The sequence below is a fragment of the Pseudoliparis swirei genome, chromosome 9, assembly GCF_029220125.1.
Source record: "Pseudoliparis swirei isolate HS2019 ecotype Mariana Trench chromosome 9, NWPU_hadal_v1, whole genome shotgun sequence".
Taxonomy (NCBI): domain Eukaryota; kingdom Metazoa; phylum Chordata; class Actinopteri; order Perciformes; family Liparidae; genus Pseudoliparis; species Pseudoliparis swirei.
Window position 1 is genome coordinate 7,919,158 of NC_079396.1, and position 20,931 is coordinate 7,940,088.

A 20,931-nucleotide genomic window follows, 5' to 3' on the forward strand; every position below is an offset into this window, starting at 1 on the left:
AGGAGACCGTTCATTTCCTTTTCTTTCGATTTTATTTTAAACAGCAAAAAACGCTGACAAAGTATACAAAATAATAAACGTTCAAAACGATCTCATGGTCTTACGGTAAAAAAAACTATATCTCTCATGTCTAATGCGGCTCTTTTCTTACACCTGTTGCCGTCATGACGTCATTAAATAGCCTGACCCGAGCGTCAGTCATTAACATAAAGATCTTTCAATGTATTTAATTTATAATTCCTCCACCGTGAGCATAATTCTAAATATTAAATTATAAACAATTCTGAAACTTAAATATACTAAAAACACACTTGTGGCTCTTACACTATCCTATCCTAACAGGTGTAACCACACAAATTATATTCTAAAAACAAATGTTTCTGATTGACAAAATGATTATGGTTTACCTTTGGGTCATCAAACAGCTTGACTCATCAATAAGACTCAGCAGTGCTGCCAGGTGTTTATTTTATTGTACTTTCTCCTCCCTGAAGCTGGTATTAAAACCTCCCTCTCCTCCTGAATTTTCCCCTCCAGATTAGTCATGTTTGCTGACTCTTCCTGCCTCACTTCCTTGTCAAGCACCTGCTAATCCCAAAAGCCTTTTATCTGTGATTTAGAGTCAGTAATAAAAACAGTTTTAAAATCTCTTTCTCTCCCTGTTTTATCTCTCTTGCTTGTTGTAGCTACACTGGACAGCCAGTCCAGACAATGTCCAGGAGTGTCTCATGGCGTTTTTTACGATAGCACGGAGCTACGTGTCGCTAGTTCCGGAAACGTTCTGAGTGGCCGAATCCTGGCAACATTATGATTATGATATTGTAATGATTATTTTAGTTGCTGTTTGAGTTATGTTGAAATGGCTTACTGATTCTTATTGCCCAAGTTATCTTCTTTAATTTGATGTACAACATGAATATATGTTCTCATGTTTATTATAGTATTTTAGACAGTTTAACCACAATGTCCAAACTAAGAGGGGCTTAAATAAGAGATCTGTTCATCAACCGACACCGTTTAACCCGCAGGACACTGGCACACACATACTACTGTGCAGTTTGTACAGATTACATTCATCAACCCTGACAAAGAGAAGTACAGTTAATCTCAGGAGAAGACAGATGCCTGCCGACTGGCTATCGTGGCTATCTGGTACCACCAGAGTGTGAATGGTCTCGTTCTTGAGTATTAATTTAAACAAACTAATACAAGTATGATCAGAGTGATTTACTGTCTATCTCTTGCCGTCTCTTCATTTAAAAAAATTATTTCATAAGTCTGTCATCTTTTTACAGTCCTTCTCAGCAGTCTCGTCTCATTTATTTCTCATTCTTTTGGATTGATTTACAACACTTCAACAGTGTCCCACTTTTTTCCATTTTCTTTTATGTTCTTCTCAAGACATTTTCATTTGATAAGTCTCTTCATCTTTTCTTGACTTTTTTCATCTGTTTTATTTTAAACCCACGTGCCAATAAAATGATGTGTAGCATATAAAGAAAAGATACAGCTGAGTGTAGAGGGTATTACTGTAAGAGTCATTCATTACTTTTTTTCTTAGATCCCACATCTGCTTGAGTCAGACAATCATTAGCATAATTGCCATGTGTTTGGAGAGGAAATACTGTGTGGCGTATTTATAGAATAAGGGGCAGCCACAATGATGTGTCAGCAAAGAGATTAGTATTGTGACAGATAGATTTTTGTTTGTTGGGTTGTAGATGTGGTGGACAAAGGAGAGGAACCGTTACAATAACTTTTACGTTGGTATTTTTAAACCCTTTTATCACAGGCTCGTGTTGGTTAACAGGTTTTTACTACATTGGATTGCATTGGAATCTGATGGAGACAGATGCATCAAACATAAAATTAAATTAAATAGCTTTCCAACACATGTTCATATTTGCTGTTGATCCTTACAAAAATTGGTTTTGACACAGGTAGAAAATCAGTGAATTTCTCATCCACGCTGTACTATCCAGGGACTCATGTGTGATTCAGTGAGGTAGAGCTGTTAATAGTGAACAGATTTTATTCTGTATGATCTTTGTGTCAGTTCACATTCAGCTTCTCAAGGAAGCGCCGCCGTATGTTCCACTGTAAAGGAAGAAGCACATGATCAACCAAAGATACAAAACATAAATGATCTCTCTTTTCATAAAAGTGAGTCTGCTTCCACAGTGAAAAATGATAAATCATTTATAACTCCTTCTAAATCTTCCCCTGAGTGAACCAATATTGTGTACTAAAGCCACACTGAGTGGGCCATATTTATGTTAATTGCAGTATTATTATCCCATATATTTAATTTCTCCTTAGGGCCTGGTTTATACACTTAGATTAGAAAAGTTACTCCTCGGCCTCTCGTTCCTTTGGTGTCATTAAGTCTAAAGCCTCACCGAATAATCTGGTTACTGAACAGGGATGTGCATTTTACCAACATTATTGTCTCCCCCTACTCCCCTCCCCCTCTGCTTTCTGTGTTTTAAATTTCAAACTGTGTTTCATAAGCTCCGTCTCTGCCTCTTACTGCTATTTAGAGCAGCCAATGTGTGAAGCCATGCCTCTGCTGCTTTAAACCCGAAATGTTTATGCTTTTAGCTTCGCGAGCCAATGCCAAGTCCAATTCACTAAAGAACACTTGGCAGTTAAATTATGAAACTTAACACAAGACAGACGGACGTGCAATCTTCTCATAATTGTTATAGTTTACATGGTGCAACAGTGTAATCATTTAAAAAACATGTACGCTGCGTGCTCGTTATCTGTGCTTTCAGAATCGCTCGTTATCATGCAATCTGTCTGGAGATGCAGTTCTAGTACTGTGTGTGTTTGTTATTCGTACAAGATATGTTACAGTTGTTTTGTTTTTGGTTGGAGTGTCCAGTGTGATAAGAGAAACTAAGCTGCAAACCAAACAACAGACAGAACTTTTCTATGTGATAGATACTGCTGGCGAGGGGAGGTTTGTATCTTTGACCATAACATGTTTATCTTATTGTTGAAAAACCTTCTTCTTAACAGGCAAAACAACTCTGACCATCTGTTACTAAAACAGATATTTGCGAATATTTGTTAATCTTTTTGCAGATTCTCTTTTCACATTTTCAAAAGTGAAAAAAGCCTCAATTCAAGATTGTCTTCCTCTCCTCTTTCAGAGCTAATTCAAAACGGCCGGCTGCTGACGCTGTCCCTAGTGGCCGAGGACCTGCCTGCCATACTTCCTGACGAAGACAAGCGGCGTCTCTACGTGGCCATGAAAGATAACCTACTGTCTACCAGTCTGGACGACATAACGCAGAACCCACGCAAGGTTAGAACCAGTGGTGTATAAAGTACCCAAAAGTCATACTTGAGTAAAAGTAAAGATACTTGACTGGAAAATTACTCAAGTAAAAGTAAAAGTCACCTATGAGAATACTACTTGAGTAAAAGTATTAAAGTATCTGATTTTTTTTGTACTTAAGTATCAAAAGTAATTTTCTGATATTAAATGTACTTAAGTATTGAAAGTAAAAGTAAAAGTAAATGCTGTTAATAAAAAAAACAAAGGGTCAGAATTTTGAGAATTATGAAGTTTATTTGTTTGGGTGCTGAACAAGGAGTATGAGCTAGGATGAACTTAGCAATATATGAATACTATGAAATTACTAAAATATAAAAACACGATTAACACAGAAAAAAGCAGAACCAAAAGTAACAACCAGAATCATCACTTGAAAGTGAAAAATGTCTTGTTCATCTTCAAAAGAAGTTGATTTTCAAAATGGACAGATTTCAGTGTCGCTCTTCTGGGGCTGAAGATGAGTCCTGCGATGCTGAAGAGCCGTTCACAGGCCCTGATGCAGGTAGAGTGTGTCTAGCTTCACAGGCCCTGGTGCAGGTAGAGTGTGTCTAGCTTCACAGGCCCTGATGGTGCAGGTAGAGTGTGTCTAGCTTCACAGGCCCTGGTGGTGCAGGTAGAGTGTCTAGCTTCACAGGCCCTGATGGTGCAGGTAGAGTGTGTCTAGCTTCACAGGCCCTGATGCAGGTAGAGTGTGTCTAGCTTCACAGGCCCTGGTGGTGCAGGTAGAGTGTGTCTAGCTTCACAGGCCCTGGTGCAGGTAGAGTGTGTCTAGCTTCACAGGCCCTGATGCAGGTAGAGTGTGTCTAGCTTCACAGACAGCAGCACACAGTTGGGAAGCATTTCAGCAAGTCAACGTGATCCACGTCTCCATCCAGCCGTTTGCTGCTGTCACGCGCTTGAGATGACGAAGAAGAAGTCCTCTTCATCAGATGAACTGGACCTGGTGGCATCACATAGCTGCAGGGAGGGTTCTTCCATGTGCTGCTTGATGTAGTCCATTCCTGAAATAAAGTGAGAGTATTATATAAATGATAGAATTAATAACACTTCCTAACATGTCATGACCCCAACCTAAAGTTTTGTACAAAATAGTTTGTTTTAATTTGAGGTTTATACATTTAGTTTCATGCACTGTCCGTGCAATCAAGAGTTGATTTGTGAATATGTACTTGTATCTCTGTAGTTAAACACAACAACAGTCCCAAATCAATATCGTCGCCATTACTGGACCGTCACTCTTATAATATTAATACAAATAATAATAATAATGCTGTAATGATTAGCATTATATTATAGCCAAGACAACTCAAATCAACAAATTCTCACAACTGTCAACACTTCTTCAGCTCATTAACTCGCTAGAGATCCGTCTACTCCACTCATGCTAATTGTCTCATTTAATTGACGATAGCTAGCGAACGTTAGTCTAACATACAACATGCGGAGGACAATCAGACACCTGCCTCCCCCTCTCCTGCCAAAGATATATCGTACTCCAATCCTGAGGACAACACAGGTTTATTATGACCAAACATTAACGTTGCGGCTCATGGGATTAATCTTAATTTACCTCAATGTGTTTCCTGAGGTTGGTGAGTTGTTGAAGGCCAATATCTCCGTAGCTTTCGGTCGGCATAAGAGGCACTTCATCCGGTAGGAAGAAACTTTCACTCCGACAAAAGAAAAGAGTTCGCCCTAATATGGCCACGGACGTTGATCTTGGTCCCCGTGGTTGTTCGAGTAGCTTCCATTGCTGCTCCACATGAAATAAGTCGTATCTGTAGCCGCTCGCTAACATCCTGGGCATCACTGGGAAGAGAAAACACGCGGCAAGGACCACTGATCCCCAACCTGGTGTTCGTGCTGCGTTCAGGTGCGCTGCGGTGTGTTCCACAACAGTCCCTGATGTTTCTCATGATTATTTTTTTCCGTAGTAACGAGTAACGATACTGTTTCAGGGGAAATGTATCGGAGTAAAAGTACAAGTTTTCATTGCAAAATGTAGTGAAGTAAAAGTAAAAGTAAACAGAAATATAAGTAGTAAAATAAAGTACAGATACCCAAAAAAACTACTTAAGTAAAGTAACGAAGTACTTCTACTTCGTTACTATACACCACTGGTTAGAACTGGAGGACACACTGTCATTCACGTATCATTCCAGGCAAGGAACAATACAAACATACAGAACACAAGTTGATTGTTTATGAATGCTTGGAGATAAAAAATATAATACACAGATAAACACCAAGTCAAATGGCAGCAGTGTCACGGGGCGATTTGGGTGGACCCAAAAGCACGACTCCGGAGACAGCACTGCAAATAATTATCTTTACTTAGAATTCGTCAGGAACGGAACAGACAGAAATATATAAATACAGTGTGGAACGCTCGAGGGCTTGGTCGGAAAAACACAAGACAATCTGGCAGAGGACAAGGGCAAGTGAGGGGACCTAAGTAGACAGGGACTAATGAGGGAATGGGCAACAGGTGAGATGGGCATGAGGACCAGGTGATAGGAATGAGGGATTGGCTAGGGAGTGATCAGAGGCAGGTGAAGGGAGTTGGACAGACGAGATGGGAAGCAGGATCTGGAATAACATTATAGTTAGTTAGACAGGATGAAAACAATTAATAAACAGGAAGGTGTGGCGCTAAACAGTTACAGAATCGCCCCTCAAAGGGACGGCTCCTGACATCCCAAAACAAAATCGCCACGCCAGGTGGGCGGAGAGGATCTCCCCCCTCTCCTCATCGGCGGGTGAGTTGTCCTCATCAAAAGCTGACTCCTCCCCGATGTCTGATGCTGCCGGAGGGAGGGAACAACGGCTGGCTTGGTAGCCCTTGTGGGCACAGAGCCTCTGAGGGCTGGTCAGGATGGATGCGGTGAAACTCTCATGAGAGGTGGATCCAGGATATGTCGGGCCGGGACCCAGCATCTCGCCTCTGGTCCATAGCCCTCCCAGTCGACCAAGTACTGTAACCCTCTTCCGCGACGGCGGGAACGAAGCAGACGGCGAACCACGTAGTTCAGACCTCCCTCGATGAACCGTGGTGGCGGTGGAGGCTGTTCAGCAGGGACCAGTGGACACTCCCGAACTGACTTTACTCTGGAGACGTAGAACGACGGATAGACCCGCATGGCCCGGTGCAGCTTGAGCCTCACTACTGCCGGGCTGATGACCTTCAGCACCTCGAATGGTCCGATAAACCTGGGTGCCAACTTCTTTGCCTCCACTCGCAAGGGTAAGTCTTTGGTCGATAGCTACACCTTTTGGCCAACTTGGTAGATCGGGGCTTTAGAGCGGCGCCGGTTGGCTGCTGTGGAGTAACGGTCGGAGCGCCAGTCTGGCCTTGGCCCAGGTACGGTGGCAGCAGCGGACAAATATCTGGACTGAGGGGCAGGAAACCTTCAACAGGGCCGAAAACAATGGAGGTTGAAACCTGTAGGCACACTGAAACAGGAACATACCAGTGGCCGAGCTGGTCAGGGTATTGTGGGCATACTCCACCCACAGGAGCTGTTGGGACCAGGATGCTGAAGTCTCGGAGACCAAACACCGTAGGGCCGTCTCCATTTCCTGGTTCTTGCGCTCAATTTGGCTGTTGGACGACAGACTGACTGTGGCCCCAATGAATGTGCAGAACTCCCTCCAGAACACAGATGTAAACTGAGGACCCCGATCAGAGACTACGTCCGTGGGAAGACCGTGAAGCCGGAAGACATGCAGCAGAACCAGCTCAGCAGTCTCCTTGGCCGAGGGGAGCTTGGGCAAGGGCACAAAGTGGGCCATCTTACTGAACAGATCTACCACTGTTAGGATGGCTGTGTGTTTTGGACAGTGGGAGACCAGTAACAAAGTCCAGGGAGATGTGAGACCAGGGCCGATGGGCACCGACAGTAGTTGTAGGAAACCAGCGGGAGCCTGGTGGGAAAGTTTGTGCCGGTTGCAGACAGGACAGGCGTTGACGAATTCCCGGGTGTCCTTCTCTAGAGTAGCCCACCAGAACCTCTGCTGCAAGACATCCCTAGTACGCTGGCTCCCAGCATGGCAAGTGAGCTATGGGCCCACTGAAGACCTCCGAGCTTTGGGTCTGGGGAACCAACAGACAGTCAGGGGGACAGGAGCTCGGGCTGGGCTGGGCCTCCAGGGCCGCCTTGACTCTTTCCTCTACCTCCCAGGTGATAGAGGCCATCAAGACTGGGGCAGAAAGGATGTTGTCATCACAAGGGGTGGAATCCCCCTTGTCCACAAACTGGCGGGACAGGGCATCTGGCTTGACGTTACGGGTACCGGGCCTGTAACAGAGTGAAAAGTTAAACCGGGTAAAAAACAGAGACCATCTGGCTTGCCGGGAGTTCAGTCTCTTGGCAGACTGAATGTACTCAAGATTCTTGTGATCAGTCTAACACAAAAATGGCAGACTGGTCCCTTCAAGCCAATTATGCCACTCTTCAAGGGCCAGCTTAACGGCAAGCAGCTCTTGCTTACCAACGTCATAGTTTCTTTCAGCAGGAGAGAGCCGCCTAGAGAAGAAGGCGCATGGGTGGAGCTTCTGGTCACTGGCAGCCCGCTGAGAAAGGATGGCCTCCACTCCCACATTGGAGGCATTCACCGCAACAACAAACTGCTGCTCTGGGTCAGGAACTTGGAGGATAGGAGCAGAGGTAAACTGGGCCTTCAGTCTCTGGAAGGCCCACTCAGCCGAGGGTGTCCACCGGAACTGGACCTTAGATGAGGTGAGGGCCGTGAGTGGGGCAGCCACGGTGCTATAACCACGGATAAACTTTCAATAGAAGTTTGCGAACCCCAGGAATCGTTGCAGCTGCTTACGCGAGTCAGGGATGGGCCAGGACATCACTGCTGCCAACTTGGCAGGGTCCTTTTGCACGATCCCCTGTCCCACGATGTAACCCAGGAAGGAGACAGAAGAGGCGTGGAATTCACACTTCTCTGCCTTAATGAACAGAGAATTCCTCAGAAGACGTTGAAGGACTGCTTGGACATGGTGAATGTGCTCCTCTCGGGACCAGGAGAAAATAAGAATGTCGTCTCGGTAGACGAACAACTGCTTGTTTAAAATGTCTCTGAGCACATCATTCACCAGGGCCTGGAAGACGGCTGGGGCATTTGTTAGACCGAAGGGTATAACCAAGTGTTGATAATGTCCAGTGGGGGTGTTGAAAGCTGTTTTCCACTCATGCTGTCTTCCACTCATCCCCTTCTCGGATCCGGACCAAGTGATTGGCGTTACGCAGGTCTAGCTTTGTGAAGATGGTAGCCCCCCGCAACAACTCGAAAGCAGAAGAGATGAGTGGGAGTGGGTCGCGGTTCTTTATGGTAATGTTATTGAGTCCCCTGTAGTCAATGCAAGGTCTAAATGACTTGCAGGTGAAGAAGAGGGACAGATGATCCCAGCAAACTAAACTACTACTCAGACACCCAGGATTAACTCATTTGTTGACTAATTTTTCTAACTTTCAGATAACAAGATTATGAATTCCAGTCGGGCCACAAATTATTTCTGCACATTTCTCACATTCCTAAATCCACCATTATCCACGTTAACTGGTGAGCAGCTGAATCTTTGTTGGAGAATGATTATGCTTTTAAAGAAGACCAGTTGGATCCACTTATGAACAAAGGCACAGACGGATCACCTGCACGCCACATTTATCAGGAGACAAAACAAAATGTGTGCAGCCTGTTAATTACATTTATATTATCTATGGTTAATTCATTATCTATTTAAATCCTATGGATTTCATATACCATCAAGTGCTTTCTGCTTTTGTGCACTTTCTAATGTGCCAAACTAATCAAGTTATGTTTAGGGTTTATACCAACATTTTAAGGAGCAGTATTTTCCCACGGCATCAATAATATGAATCTTAAATCCCAGAGGCAGAGCCTCTGCTCTGCTTTGCCCTTTCTTGATTCAGCTGGTCAAGTTACCACTATACACTCTATTCCTGCAATGCTACTCACCACATGGTGCAATTTACAAAAAACTTTGACAACATCAGTACAAGCAATTTTCACACTCACAGGAGTGACCAATGTTTTGCAGCAAGTACCACAGGGATGTACAATCTGGGTGGAAAGCAGTTTAAATCAATCTGATCCTTTACAAATCTATAATTGATGAAATTAGATATAAATTATAGGTTTATTACAGTACCTGGGTTCCTTCTGCTGCTTTCATTTTATATACAGACAGACATGGTGATGAGTTCAGGATCTTGGCAAGGACAGCGACAGGCCCGCATTTTCAGAACTCTGCCCTGTCGGATCAAATCATTACCCTCATCAGTCAGACACACACGCAAGCTATCAGGTATAACAGGTAGGCAAGCAGACAGACCGACAGACAGAAAGCAGTCAAGCTGGCAAGCCACCCACTTAGCCAGGCAGTCAGCCAACAAAATGATAGATAGTCATAGAAAACTCAGAACTCGGCTCCGTGCTGGCTGTAAAGTAATATATTTGTGCATACAGTATTTATAGTCTGTTTAGACTGTTCCAGCTCGTGTGGAGTTTTTTCCCTTGTGGTGTTAAAACCACTCACAGTGACATATTCTCTACATTTCTGTTTAGTTTCTCTGCTATATTATCCAGAGCTTCTTGTCAGTGCAGCTTGAGACAAACATATCCCCACTTTTTTATGTCTTTCTTTATCATGATTTTTACCTAACACATACTTGTACATGTGCGCAGCCCTGCTGCCTCAATAAAACAAATTGTGGCACAGAGAGATGGACACGTAAACCAGTTCCACCAGTCAATCCCAGTTGAGGGCAAAGTGCCAAACATGACGCTGTTGCCTTCAGATGCATTTTTCTTTGATCAGGCCAAAAACCCTCAAGGCATTCCTTCTGTGTGAATCCGCAGCTGGCAACCCACATTACACAAAGGGTCACCAAGGGTTTGAGTGTGTTTGTGGCTATTTGTTGCATATTTGTTCTATATTCATCCTCGGTACTTCTTTTGTTTCCATTTTCTTTTCTTTTCCTTTTCACCACTGCTTTTCTCTCCCAAACTATAGAATGTAGTCATTTATCAACATGGTTATGTCTCCTGATGGCTCGAAGTGGGACGCAACATAAGGGCAGCAGGTTTGCTTAAATGAGGGTGCGGTCACCAAAACATGTATACTAGTGTACGTAACAACATCAAATTAGTTTGGTTTGCATAATTCCTTTTTTTAACTTTCTGTCAGTGATTTCTAAATTGCATTTAATCACACTCCTTTATGTTGTATAAACTGACAACCAGCATGCTCTTCACAGAGGGGTGAGTTTCCATTAACCACAGTCTTTACCAGGTGAGAATCCTTTAGTGGTGGTCGATGTTCCTCTCAGTGTGTGGTATTTGGAGATAAGGGGGAACGTGATCTCTAATCTGATCATTTCGGCTCCCCACCGAGCTCTGCGGTACCGACTACATCAGGCAACAATTACTGGACATCCAGAATAAATTGTTTCCTTAAACCATCAGTTGTCATTAATCACTTTCAAAGAGTTGATGTCACATTTTCTAGATTGAAGCAAAAAACGACAGCTTGAGATTTATCTGCGAGGGCCAATATCGATGCACAGATCTTGTTTTATTTATATCACTATTAATGATTGGGATTTGAACTAAAACAAAAGTTAATTTCCTGCATTTTTCAACTTTGCAGTGAGACGATTACTTATAATAATAATAATAATAATAATAATAATAAAAATTCAAACTTATATAGCGCTTTTCTGAATACACAAAGACGCTTTACATGGGGACAAGAGACAGTGACAAACGGAACAAAACAAAAAATGGAAAGACAAAGCAAACAGAACAAACAAACAGAACATATTGGTAACAAAGAAATAAAGGAAAGCAAACTGGAGAAGTTGAATGGGTCATATCGGAGGAAGGGGTTGAGCAGGCGAAAGCGATTTGTAAGAGGTGTGTTTTGAGGGCTTGCAATCGTCTCAATCTCAGCTTCACTGCTTTGGTCTCTTAGGCAATGACAGACCCAAGGAAGAATTTCGATTAGTCATGTGGCCATTTTACACTAAGCCTCTCTCTCTCTCTCTGTCTCTCTCTCTCTCTGAGTCTGAGTCTCAGTCTCAGTCTCTCTCTCTCTCTCTCTCTCTCTCTCTCTCTCTCGTGTGTGAATATGGTTAGGTTTGAATTCATACACTGGTGAGATCATCCATTTCCTAATAAGCCATTTATAAACCTGCACGCATGCACGCACTCACAACACACACACGCACACAAACACACACACACACACACACACACATACGCATACACACTAGTCTAACCTAAACAGGCACAAAGCAAATGCGACTTGATTTTTAACAACCTATTGATTTTATTCCAACACAATGATTCAGACAGTTAACAAAAGACTTAAGAGGTCTCCGTCTCCAGATCTGCCCCGAGCCATACATTTGACAGGGTTCCATTGTTCGCCTCATTTCTGAATTTTAGAGTTTTATCTTTCTTTTTCAAGAACATTGTCATTTCTTTTCTTATTTGGCAGTGATGCACATAGCAGAGAGAGCCGACATACAATAACATTGAATATATATTATAGTGAACTGACCTGTGGACTGGCTGATGAAGCATGTATTTTTTCCTCTGTTTGGGGCGAACCAAAACAAATCAGCTTTTTTAGTGTTGTTCTTTGAAGATAATAGGCACACAATCTGATTCTTCTCAAGTAGGTCCTATAAAAACTTCCAATTGGCAAACTTGTGTACTTTTTAAAATTCTTAACCTTTTGAACCCCACCGATTTTTTATGTTTCTGCTCGAAATGACATCCCCAAACTAAAAAGGCTGTAGCTCTGCAACCACAAAAGCTATTTGAATAATGTTGGTGTTATAATAAATGCAACATATGTGAGCTTTTGTTCAGATGTGTAAATATTAGTTTATATGTTACTGGTTAAGAGTAAATAAAGATGATACTTCTATGAAAGTAGCTGATACTTGTAGCCCAAGTTGTTTTCTTTAATTTGATGTACAACACATTTGCTCATGTTTATTATAATGTTATAGACAGTTTATAACACAATATCAAAAATGCACCCAAATGAGTGCATTGGGGCTTAAATGTAATATGTCCTGCCCTGCTATTTCATTGTATTGTATTGTATAAATGTAGACCCATTTGCTGCTGCTTCACTAAATTCCCCCCTGGGGATGAATAAAGTAATATCCTATCCTATCCTATCCTAACAGGTGTAACCACACAAATTATATTCTAAAAACAAATGTTTCTGATTGACAAAATGATTATGGTTTACCTTTGGGTCATCAAACAGCTTGACTCATTCATAGAACTCAGCAGTGCTGCCAGGTGTTTATTTTATTGTACTTTCTCCTCCCTGAAGCTGGTATTAAAACCTCCCTCTCCTCCTGACTTTTTCCCTCTAGATTAGCCATGTTTGCTGATTTCTCCTGCCTCGCTTCCTTGTCAAGCACCTGCTAATCCCAAAAGCCCTTTATCTGTGATTTAGAGTCAGTATTAAAAACAGTTTTAAGATCTCTTTCTCTCCCTGTTTTCTTTTATCTCTCTTTCTTTTTGTAGATACACTGGCCAGCCAGTCCAGACCGTGTCCAGGAGTGTCTCATGGCTGGGAAAGATCCAGAGGTGAGTCAACACACACACACACCGACACACACACACACACACACACATACACACACCAGTAAATCAGTGGCTCGTATTTCAGGCCATTCAAGTTTAACGTTTCTTCACGATGTGCTGCAATTTCAAACTGTCAAACAAGAATGGGTTCGAAGATTTCTGCAGCAAGAATGTAATATGTAATATTTCAATACGTAATATTTCAAAAATCAGGCACATCTTGTCTCAAAAGATGCAGAAGAATTGGTCCATGCGTTTGTTACTTCTAGACTGGATAACTGCAACTCCTTATTATCAGGCTGCTCAAATAAGTCTCTTAGGTCCCTGCAGTTGATCCAGAATGCTGCAGCTCTTGTTCTCACTAAAACTAAGAAAAGAGATCACATCACTTCTGCATTAGCTGCTCTGCACTGGCTCCCTGTAAAATCAAGAATCACTTTTAAAATTCTTCTCCTAACCTACAAAGCCTTGATTGGTGATGCACCATCATAACTTAAGGAGCTTGTAGTACCATATTGCCCAACTTTCAGTTTCTCCGAATATCCCTATTCATGTCTTTTGTGTGAAAAAACTCTGGCGGTTTCGGGCAAAGTTAAATTTGTTACCCGGTGATACACATTAAACCAATTAATATGAATGAACCACTGCCTTAAATATGTAGTGTAACAATATCACTAAATATCTCTGTTATTCCTCACTGTGTGTCTCTCTGTCCAGTTGGAGTGTGCTAACTTCCTGCGAGTTCTGCAGCCTTTTAATCAGACTCACCTGTACGTTTGTGGGACTGGAGCCTTCAACCCTCGATGTGCTTTCATAGCTACCAGCGTCTTCCAACAGGTATTATTATTGAACAAATACTGTAAACACACAAATTATCGTTAACCAGCGAAAGTGTCGTCTGTCTTAATAACTGGAAGGGGAGTCACTTGACCAAAGCAGATCTTTTGTAGAGGAAGAAACTCAACTCTGTCACACCACTGAACAGTATAACCGCAAATGGACTGAGACTTTCTGTAGGTCAAACAAATCAGGGTGACATATCTTTTCTCCAGCAGATTGTGTCACATTAATTTTAGTTCCCCCAAAAAATCTTCAAATCAATAATGTAAACTTAGGAAGTAATTAAAAGAAAATGTGATGTCAGATACATATTTAATTTAATTAAATTAAAACTAATTGTTTTTTGTAAATATATATCACATTGGGCTTGATTTCAGCAGATATTCAATATTAAACAACTCAGATCTGGATCAGGGCATAGAAAACTGGATTGAGACGTGCCTAGTCATCCACTGCACTTTTCCAGTAGATGTAACTGGTCTTTTCTGCCCATCACGTTCAAACAGCTGTAGCTACTTAATTAGCTAGCCTGTAAGCTGTAAAGCTTTTTCAGATCAGCTGTAAAGAAGGTTTGGGGTTGTGCCTTCATATTTGTGTGTGAATGTGTGTCAGGGAAGAGCTAATACCATGAAAGGGTATGTGAGATCAGAGAGGTTCAGACGTGGTGCTTAGAGGAGCTGATGGTGCTGACTGGTTTAACACTGGACTTCACAAATGTTTTAATCCCACCACTTAGCCCGGTTAACCTCAATTAGCCACTTGCTCTGTGCGTATGTGTGGCAGGGTAGTTCATCTGGCTGAAAAAGATGTTATGCTTATTTGTTTGGTTGAAGTAAATTATTTAGCATTAAAACATTTTTTATAAAAGAGTCATAGACTGTCAGTCTGCTCAAACAACTTCTTTTCTCCTGCTTGTCTGCTTCTGTCTCGCTGACTCTCTCCCTCTCTGACCTTTGGCCTTGTGTTCTTTGCCAGTCAGAGCACCAGACTCTCCCTTACAGTCAGACAGAGTGTGGGAAAGGGAAATGTCCCTACGATCCTTTCCAGAAAACAGCCTCCGATGTCATTGGTAAGTTGACCGTCTTTTCCCTGAAACTACAACTCCGATGAACAATGATAGCAACTGTAACTTGTCTTTGAGGATTTACATTGGTGTGGATGACCAGTGAATTAATCAAACACACAATTCACAATTCACCGGCCGAAACACGGGTGGCGGCGCGAGTCTCTGCCTGTCTGACCGACATCTCTCAGTGGATGTCTGCTCACCACCTGAAGATCAACCCTGACAAGACCGAGCTACTATTCCTTCCAGGGAAAGGCTCCCCCACCCATGACCTGACTACCACCTTCAACAGCTCTGTGTTGGCCCCTACCCTGACTGCCAGGAACCTCGGGGTGACACTAGACAGTCAACTCTCCCTGACGGCCAACATCGCTGCGACGCGTTCCTGTAGGTACATGCTGCACAACATCAGGAGAATACGGCCTCTTCTTACTCAGAAGGCGGCACAGGTTCTGGTCCAGGCTCTGGTCATTTCACGCCTCAACTACTGCAACTCCCTCCTGGCTGGTCAACCTGCTAAGGCCATCCGACCTCTGCAGCTCATCCAGAATGCAGCAGCTCGACTGGTCTTCAGCCTCCCGAAATTCACCCACACCACTCCGCTCCTTCGATCTCTTCACTGGTTACCGGTGGCTGCCCGCATCCGCTTCAAAACACTGGTTCTGGCGTACCGTGCTCTAAACGGATCGGGCCCCGTCTACATCCGGGATATGGTCACACCGTACACCCCGGCACGTTCACTCCGCTCGGCAACAGCCAATCGTCTTGTGCCTCCTGCACCTCGAGCTAATCACTCGAAATCCAGACTGTTTGCTGTCCTGGCTCCTCAGTGGTGGAATGAGCTCCCCACTGACATCAGGACAGCAGAAAGTCTCTACATCTTCCGCCTGAGACTGAAAACACATCTTTTCCGACTATATCTGGATTAAAACACAGATTTGCACTTCAGTGGCACTGGGATGGCACTTATTGTGGTGCTTTTGTGGTTCGACTGAGTTGAGGAAGTGTTGCTTCCTGTGTTCTTGTTGTTCTTGGTTTATACTCTAGGTTGAAATGCACTTATTGGAAGTCGCTTTGGATAAAAGCGTCTGCTAAATGACATGTAATGTAATGTATGTCTACAATAGGACTATTGTGAGTTTTCTTTGGAAGTAATTAGTGGTGTAATGGACAATTGTTGAGACAGTGTGAAATATAATTTTACTGAGGATCGTTATTTGCCGACATTCAGAAATATGCAACCAGGTTTTTCTAGTCGCTGATCTCTGGTAATGTAACATTGTAGACAACCAACCCGTGTTTAAATTGACAGGAGAAGAGCAAAGGTTCCGTTTGGTAACATTATGATGCATTCAGGCTCCGTTCAATGAAAATGATTATTGGGTAAAGGTGAATTATATGCTTATGTGTTTACATGGGATCTTGAAAAATTTAGTGTTGGTTGGTCAGAGCCAAAGGGGTCTGCGTCTGGAAAAAAGGATCATCAATGATGTGATGAGTTTTATGATCAGTTGCTCCTCTAGAAGTAATATAACATGCCTTGCAATGCAAAGCAGAGGATGGTTGTATATGTTAAATTAATTTGAATCCATAATGCCTTGGTTAAGAGGCCAATGCCCTATCCACAAGGTCACTTAGGCTTCTCAGCATAGATTTGGACCAGTTATACAAAGTAACAGTAAATTCAATGAAGGTAACACAAACGTTGGCTATAGTCACCTTGGGGTCACCGTGAAAGTGGCAAAGGTGGTACAACAATAAAAAACTAAAAGTGATGTCCTTAGAGTCGTCTTGGGCTGGACACAAGGCCTGAGTTACAAACTTGGGTCCTGGCAGGGTCTGGATCTGCCAAGAATATTGCATGAACCATGATGAGAATATTTTGGAGTAGACCTAAACTTCATATTGACAAACTTTCTTTCTTGCCTACCAATACCTACATTTGTTGTTATTCTGTGCAGATGGAGAGCTGTATGCAGGGATCACCTCGGACTTCATGAGCCGGGACTCCGCCTTTTTCCGTAGTCTCGGCAGCCGTCACGTCATCCGCAGCGAGCAGTACGATTCCACCTGGCTGCAGGGTAGGTGCAAAGAAAGGTCAAATAAAGGTCAAAGAGAATCAAAGGAGAAGTACAAAATAAACTCCTCTCTGACCACCGTGGTTGGATGCCACAACAGAAGTCTGCCGATGTACAGAGTTTTCCTACTGCCTACTTCCGGCGCCACACGAGTGGTTGCCTTTTACAGCAGCTCCCACGCACCATTGAGCTTTTCTTATATTATTCTATATTTTTGTTGCTTCTTGTCACTTCTTTTTTTCCCCCTACTGATTATCGACGTAATCAGTGCACTATGGCAGCTAGACACGTCGAGTTCGGCGTGGTCTATCTGCTTTTTTTGTTTTATTTTTCGCCACCGTGTCTGGGGACCCAGCACGCAGCCAAGGTTGTTTACTCAAGGGACCAACTGTTAGCCTTCCGGGACACGGCGGTGCTGCTACCCGAGGTGAGACCTGAGGTTCCCCACAAGCTGCGGAGAAAGAAACAGGGATGCCGTGCAGGGGCGAAACGTCGTGCCAGAAATACTGTAGACATTTTAAACCCGTCCTTTCCTCCATCATCATGGGAAACCTGAGGTCTCTCGTCAACAAAATGGACGAGCTGACAGTGCTGACTCGCCATTAGAGTGTAGCCTCATGGTGTTCACGGAGACTTGGCTCACGGAGCTAACTCCGGACACGCACGCTGCACTCGACAGGTTCTGTATCATAGGGGCGTACAGGACAATGGAGAGTGGTAAGAGGAAGGGAGGAGGCTTGGCAGTGTTTGTGAATGATAGATGGATGGTCCCAACTGTGTTTAGAAATCAGCAAATATTGGAATTTTAAGCAGGTCATTTTTCATACAGAAAACACCAACATGTACCTTTTATTTTGTTAGAATGCTTCCCATGATTATAATGGATTGCCTTCTTTGTTATGTGGGAGTCTTGATACATGTGCCATACCTGCTAATCCTTTGGTGCATATCTGTCCTGTTTCTACATCTATTTTTCAAGTGACAATTTTACTTCCTATACTGAATATTCTGGACTAAACATAATGTCTTTTCCTCTAAATAAACATCTTTCAAACCATCTTCTCCACACCCGGTTAGTGCTTTATCAGACCAGTCTGTCAACGTCTGCTGCTGACAACAACGAGATACATGTTGACTCTCTGCTGTTTGTAAACACAGTTGTACCTGTATTTTCCTCTGACCGTCTCTCTCTCTCTCTCCCCAGATGCCCAGTTTGTGCGGGTAGCGCCGCTGTCTGAAACTGATAATCCGGAAGATGATAAGGTCTATGTGTTTTTCACTGAGCGCGCTCAAGAGGCAGAAGGGGCTGCTGGGAAGGTGCTCTACTCCCGAGTGGCTCGTGTGTGCAAGGTATGGAGTGGGTTTGTTGGAGACAGATAGAGACTAGGTTTGTGTGTTTGTCGGCTCATGTAGTTTACGTAAACACGTGTTTGCCTGAAGAAGTACAGGATGTACGTGCGGTTCAGTGTGTGTCTGTGCCTGTTGTGTGTTTACGTAAAAAGCTGTGTTATTCGATGTTCCTGCCAACTTGTATAGATGCGCTTTTTTAAGTCTGTGTATTCTTCAATGGGCCTTCTGCTCCACTGTGATACGCTGTGAATGTTTGCACTGTTTGCCTTTTAATGTAGATCTGTGTAAACATGGATGACTATGTTTGTGTGTTTGCATTAATATTTCTTTCCGCACATTTATGTGACATAGAAAATGTTTCCAACATCAGTCACATTTATTGATAATGTTTTACATACCAAATGACTAATCAATAAATTGAGAAGCTTATAGTCAGTTTAATCAACAATGAAAATGATCACCCTCTCACACGTGCAGAATGTATGTATGTAAAAGTATTTTTTGTATTTCCTAACAATTTATTTGATAAGGTATCTCAGTTGTGAGTATACATTTTATGTCATAGAAAATTATAGTTTCGTATTTTTAGTAGTATAGTTTACTTAGATCCAATATTTTTAGAAATAAAAAAGAAACCAGTGCCTATGCTTTTGTATTCTTTGAATTTGAAGTAGATTGTTTTTGTGAGGATGATGGAGAATGATGAGTGATGATTTACCTAATGTAGACAGAAAGTATATATTGGTTCATTAAATGACTGTTTTTTGTGTTTGTAGAATGACATCGGAGGCCAGAGGAGTTTAGTCAATAAGTGGAGTACCTTCCAGAAGGCTCGTATGGTGTGTTCAGTCCCTGGACCAGATGGGCTGCAGACACACTTTGACCAGCTGCGTGAGTGCACACAAGCATTAAAAAGAAAACACATTACGTGCACAATACAACTAATCAAACAGGCCAGAACCACTGGTCACATCAATAGCAGAAACTCTGCCATTTATTGTTACATAATAGGATTTGGATCCTTCATTTACAGTGTGTGTGTGTGTGTGTGCTTCAGAGTAAATGTGTGTCTAAGTGGTACCACCGTTACCACGGCGATCAAGAGCCCTGTTGCTCACCTTGCGTTCATCTTTACCAGTTACCACGGAAACTGGCATCAACATTCAGTTGCTGTGGGTTTATTCATTTTCAAGGATTTGCGCCAGTGTCCTCTGGTTGTCTGTTTGTGTGCGTGTACGTGTGCGCGTGCGCGTGCGTGTGCGCATGCGTGCGTGCGTGCATTCGTCCGTCCGTCTGTCCTTAGGAGCAGGCCAATGAAGGCATATGTTTTGAGTATATGTTTAAAGGATGGTTTCTATCGATGGACCTCTTCCGCTGCACCACTTTGCAGTCTCCTACCCTGAATGGGTTTAGAACCCTAGAGGCCGAGCTTCGGAGGTCAGACAATGCAGATAATCCACAGAAGACAATATACAGCATGGAGCAAACATGGCAAATCACTGATACATGCATTGGTATTGTTGTCATTCTTATATTGATTTCAGATCATTCCACTTTGGTTGATCAATTTGTTAACCCATTTAGAGTAACTACAATAGTTAGTTTAATTCAAGTCACTGTAGTAGTTAGTATGCAGTTGAAGCAGCATATAGTGTCATATATGGGCCAGAAGCACTTCTACTGCACACATTCTGCCCTCAGCATTACATTGCTGCATGTTTTATTTTACATTTTGGACAAGCACATAGAAAATTGCAAGAGCTCGATCAGTGTCTCCTCGTCTGCGGAGACATAACTTGTTTCTTACCGTCACTGTTTATGGATTACATTTTTTCTCAAAGTAAACAACAATAGCCTCAGTTTATGTCCTCAAAACAGTTCTGACTTGTCAGGAGCATAAATATGTCTACCCGGTTTGCCTGTGGCCATGTTTTACACATGTGATAAGGGTGCATACAAATTTAGTTGTGAATTCACTTCAGCAAGACACACACATTCACACAAAACCACAAACCCATTAACAGGAGATTAACAGATCAGAATGCTGTCAGTGTTTTGTTTATTTCATGCTCCGCCAAACAGACACACCACAAATCCAATAAACCCTAGATGGTCTGCGGGTCCCTCATGGCAGCAGGGCAGTGGATACCACCTGGCCGTGTGTGTGTGAAAGGATACTTAGTTATGTGTAAAAGGATACTGAGTTATAGAAAAAAACGCGTTTGTTATATGTTTTGTCTTTGTGTCTAGTTTTTGTCATTGTGCCATAACACTGCTTTTAGCCGGTATCCTGTAAAAAAACGAAAAATCTGGGAAATAATTTGTAAATCGTTCATGAAACATGATCTAAAACATTTTTTTAAAGAAATATTGGAGCTTTGAACTTTTTTTCCGGTCATTACTTCTTAAAACCCTTAGAACAGTAACGTTGGGTAATTTTTACCCACAAGATTGTGGTCAAGTGATTATTATTGCGTTGCTTTTGTGTCCTAGTTTCAGGCTGCCCACTGACGTCATCGAAGGTAGGCGTGTCTCCCTGATCCAATCCGAACAGACTTCGGATGATTTTCATATGACGTTATTGATAAAGGTTAACATATTTCCAG

General features: G+C 42.7%; 1 protein-coding gene and 1 long non-coding RNA gene across 3 annotated transcripts in view; one reads left to right on the plus strand and one right to left on the minus strand.

Annotated features, from left to right (window-relative positions):
• The window catches only part of sema3h (sema domain, immunoglobulin domain (Ig), short basic domain, secreted, (semaphorin) 3H), an 82,056-nt gene that overhangs the window by 44,590 nt on the left and 16,535 nt on the right, over positions 1 to 20,931 (plus strand). For both annotated transcript variants that reach the window (XM_056422598.1, XM_056422599.1), the window contains 7 exons: positions 3,159 to 3,313; positions 12,932 to 12,994; positions 13,709 to 13,828; positions 14,807 to 14,900; positions 16,859 to 16,978; positions 18,180 to 18,325; positions 19,102 to 19,216. In XM_056422598.1, the coding sequence (XP_056278573.1) occupies positions 3,159 to 3,313; positions 12,932 to 12,994; positions 13,709 to 13,828; positions 14,807 to 14,900; positions 16,859 to 16,978; positions 18,180 to 18,325; positions 19,102 to 19,216 (813 nt within the window). The remainder of the gene's footprint in view (positions 1 to 3,158; positions 3,314 to 12,931; positions 12,995 to 13,708; positions 13,829 to 14,806; positions 14,901 to 16,858; positions 16,979 to 18,179; positions 18,326 to 19,101; positions 19,217 to 20,931) is intronic.
• LOC130199273 (uncharacterized) lies at positions 13,776 to 16,917 on the minus strand. The gene is made up of 3 exons (XR_008832794.1): positions 16,838 to 16,917; positions 16,617 to 16,742; positions 13,776 to 13,848 (listed from the first exon to the last, which is right to left on the minus strand). It is a non-coding gene; the product is annotated as an uncharacterized LOC130199273 (long non-coding RNA).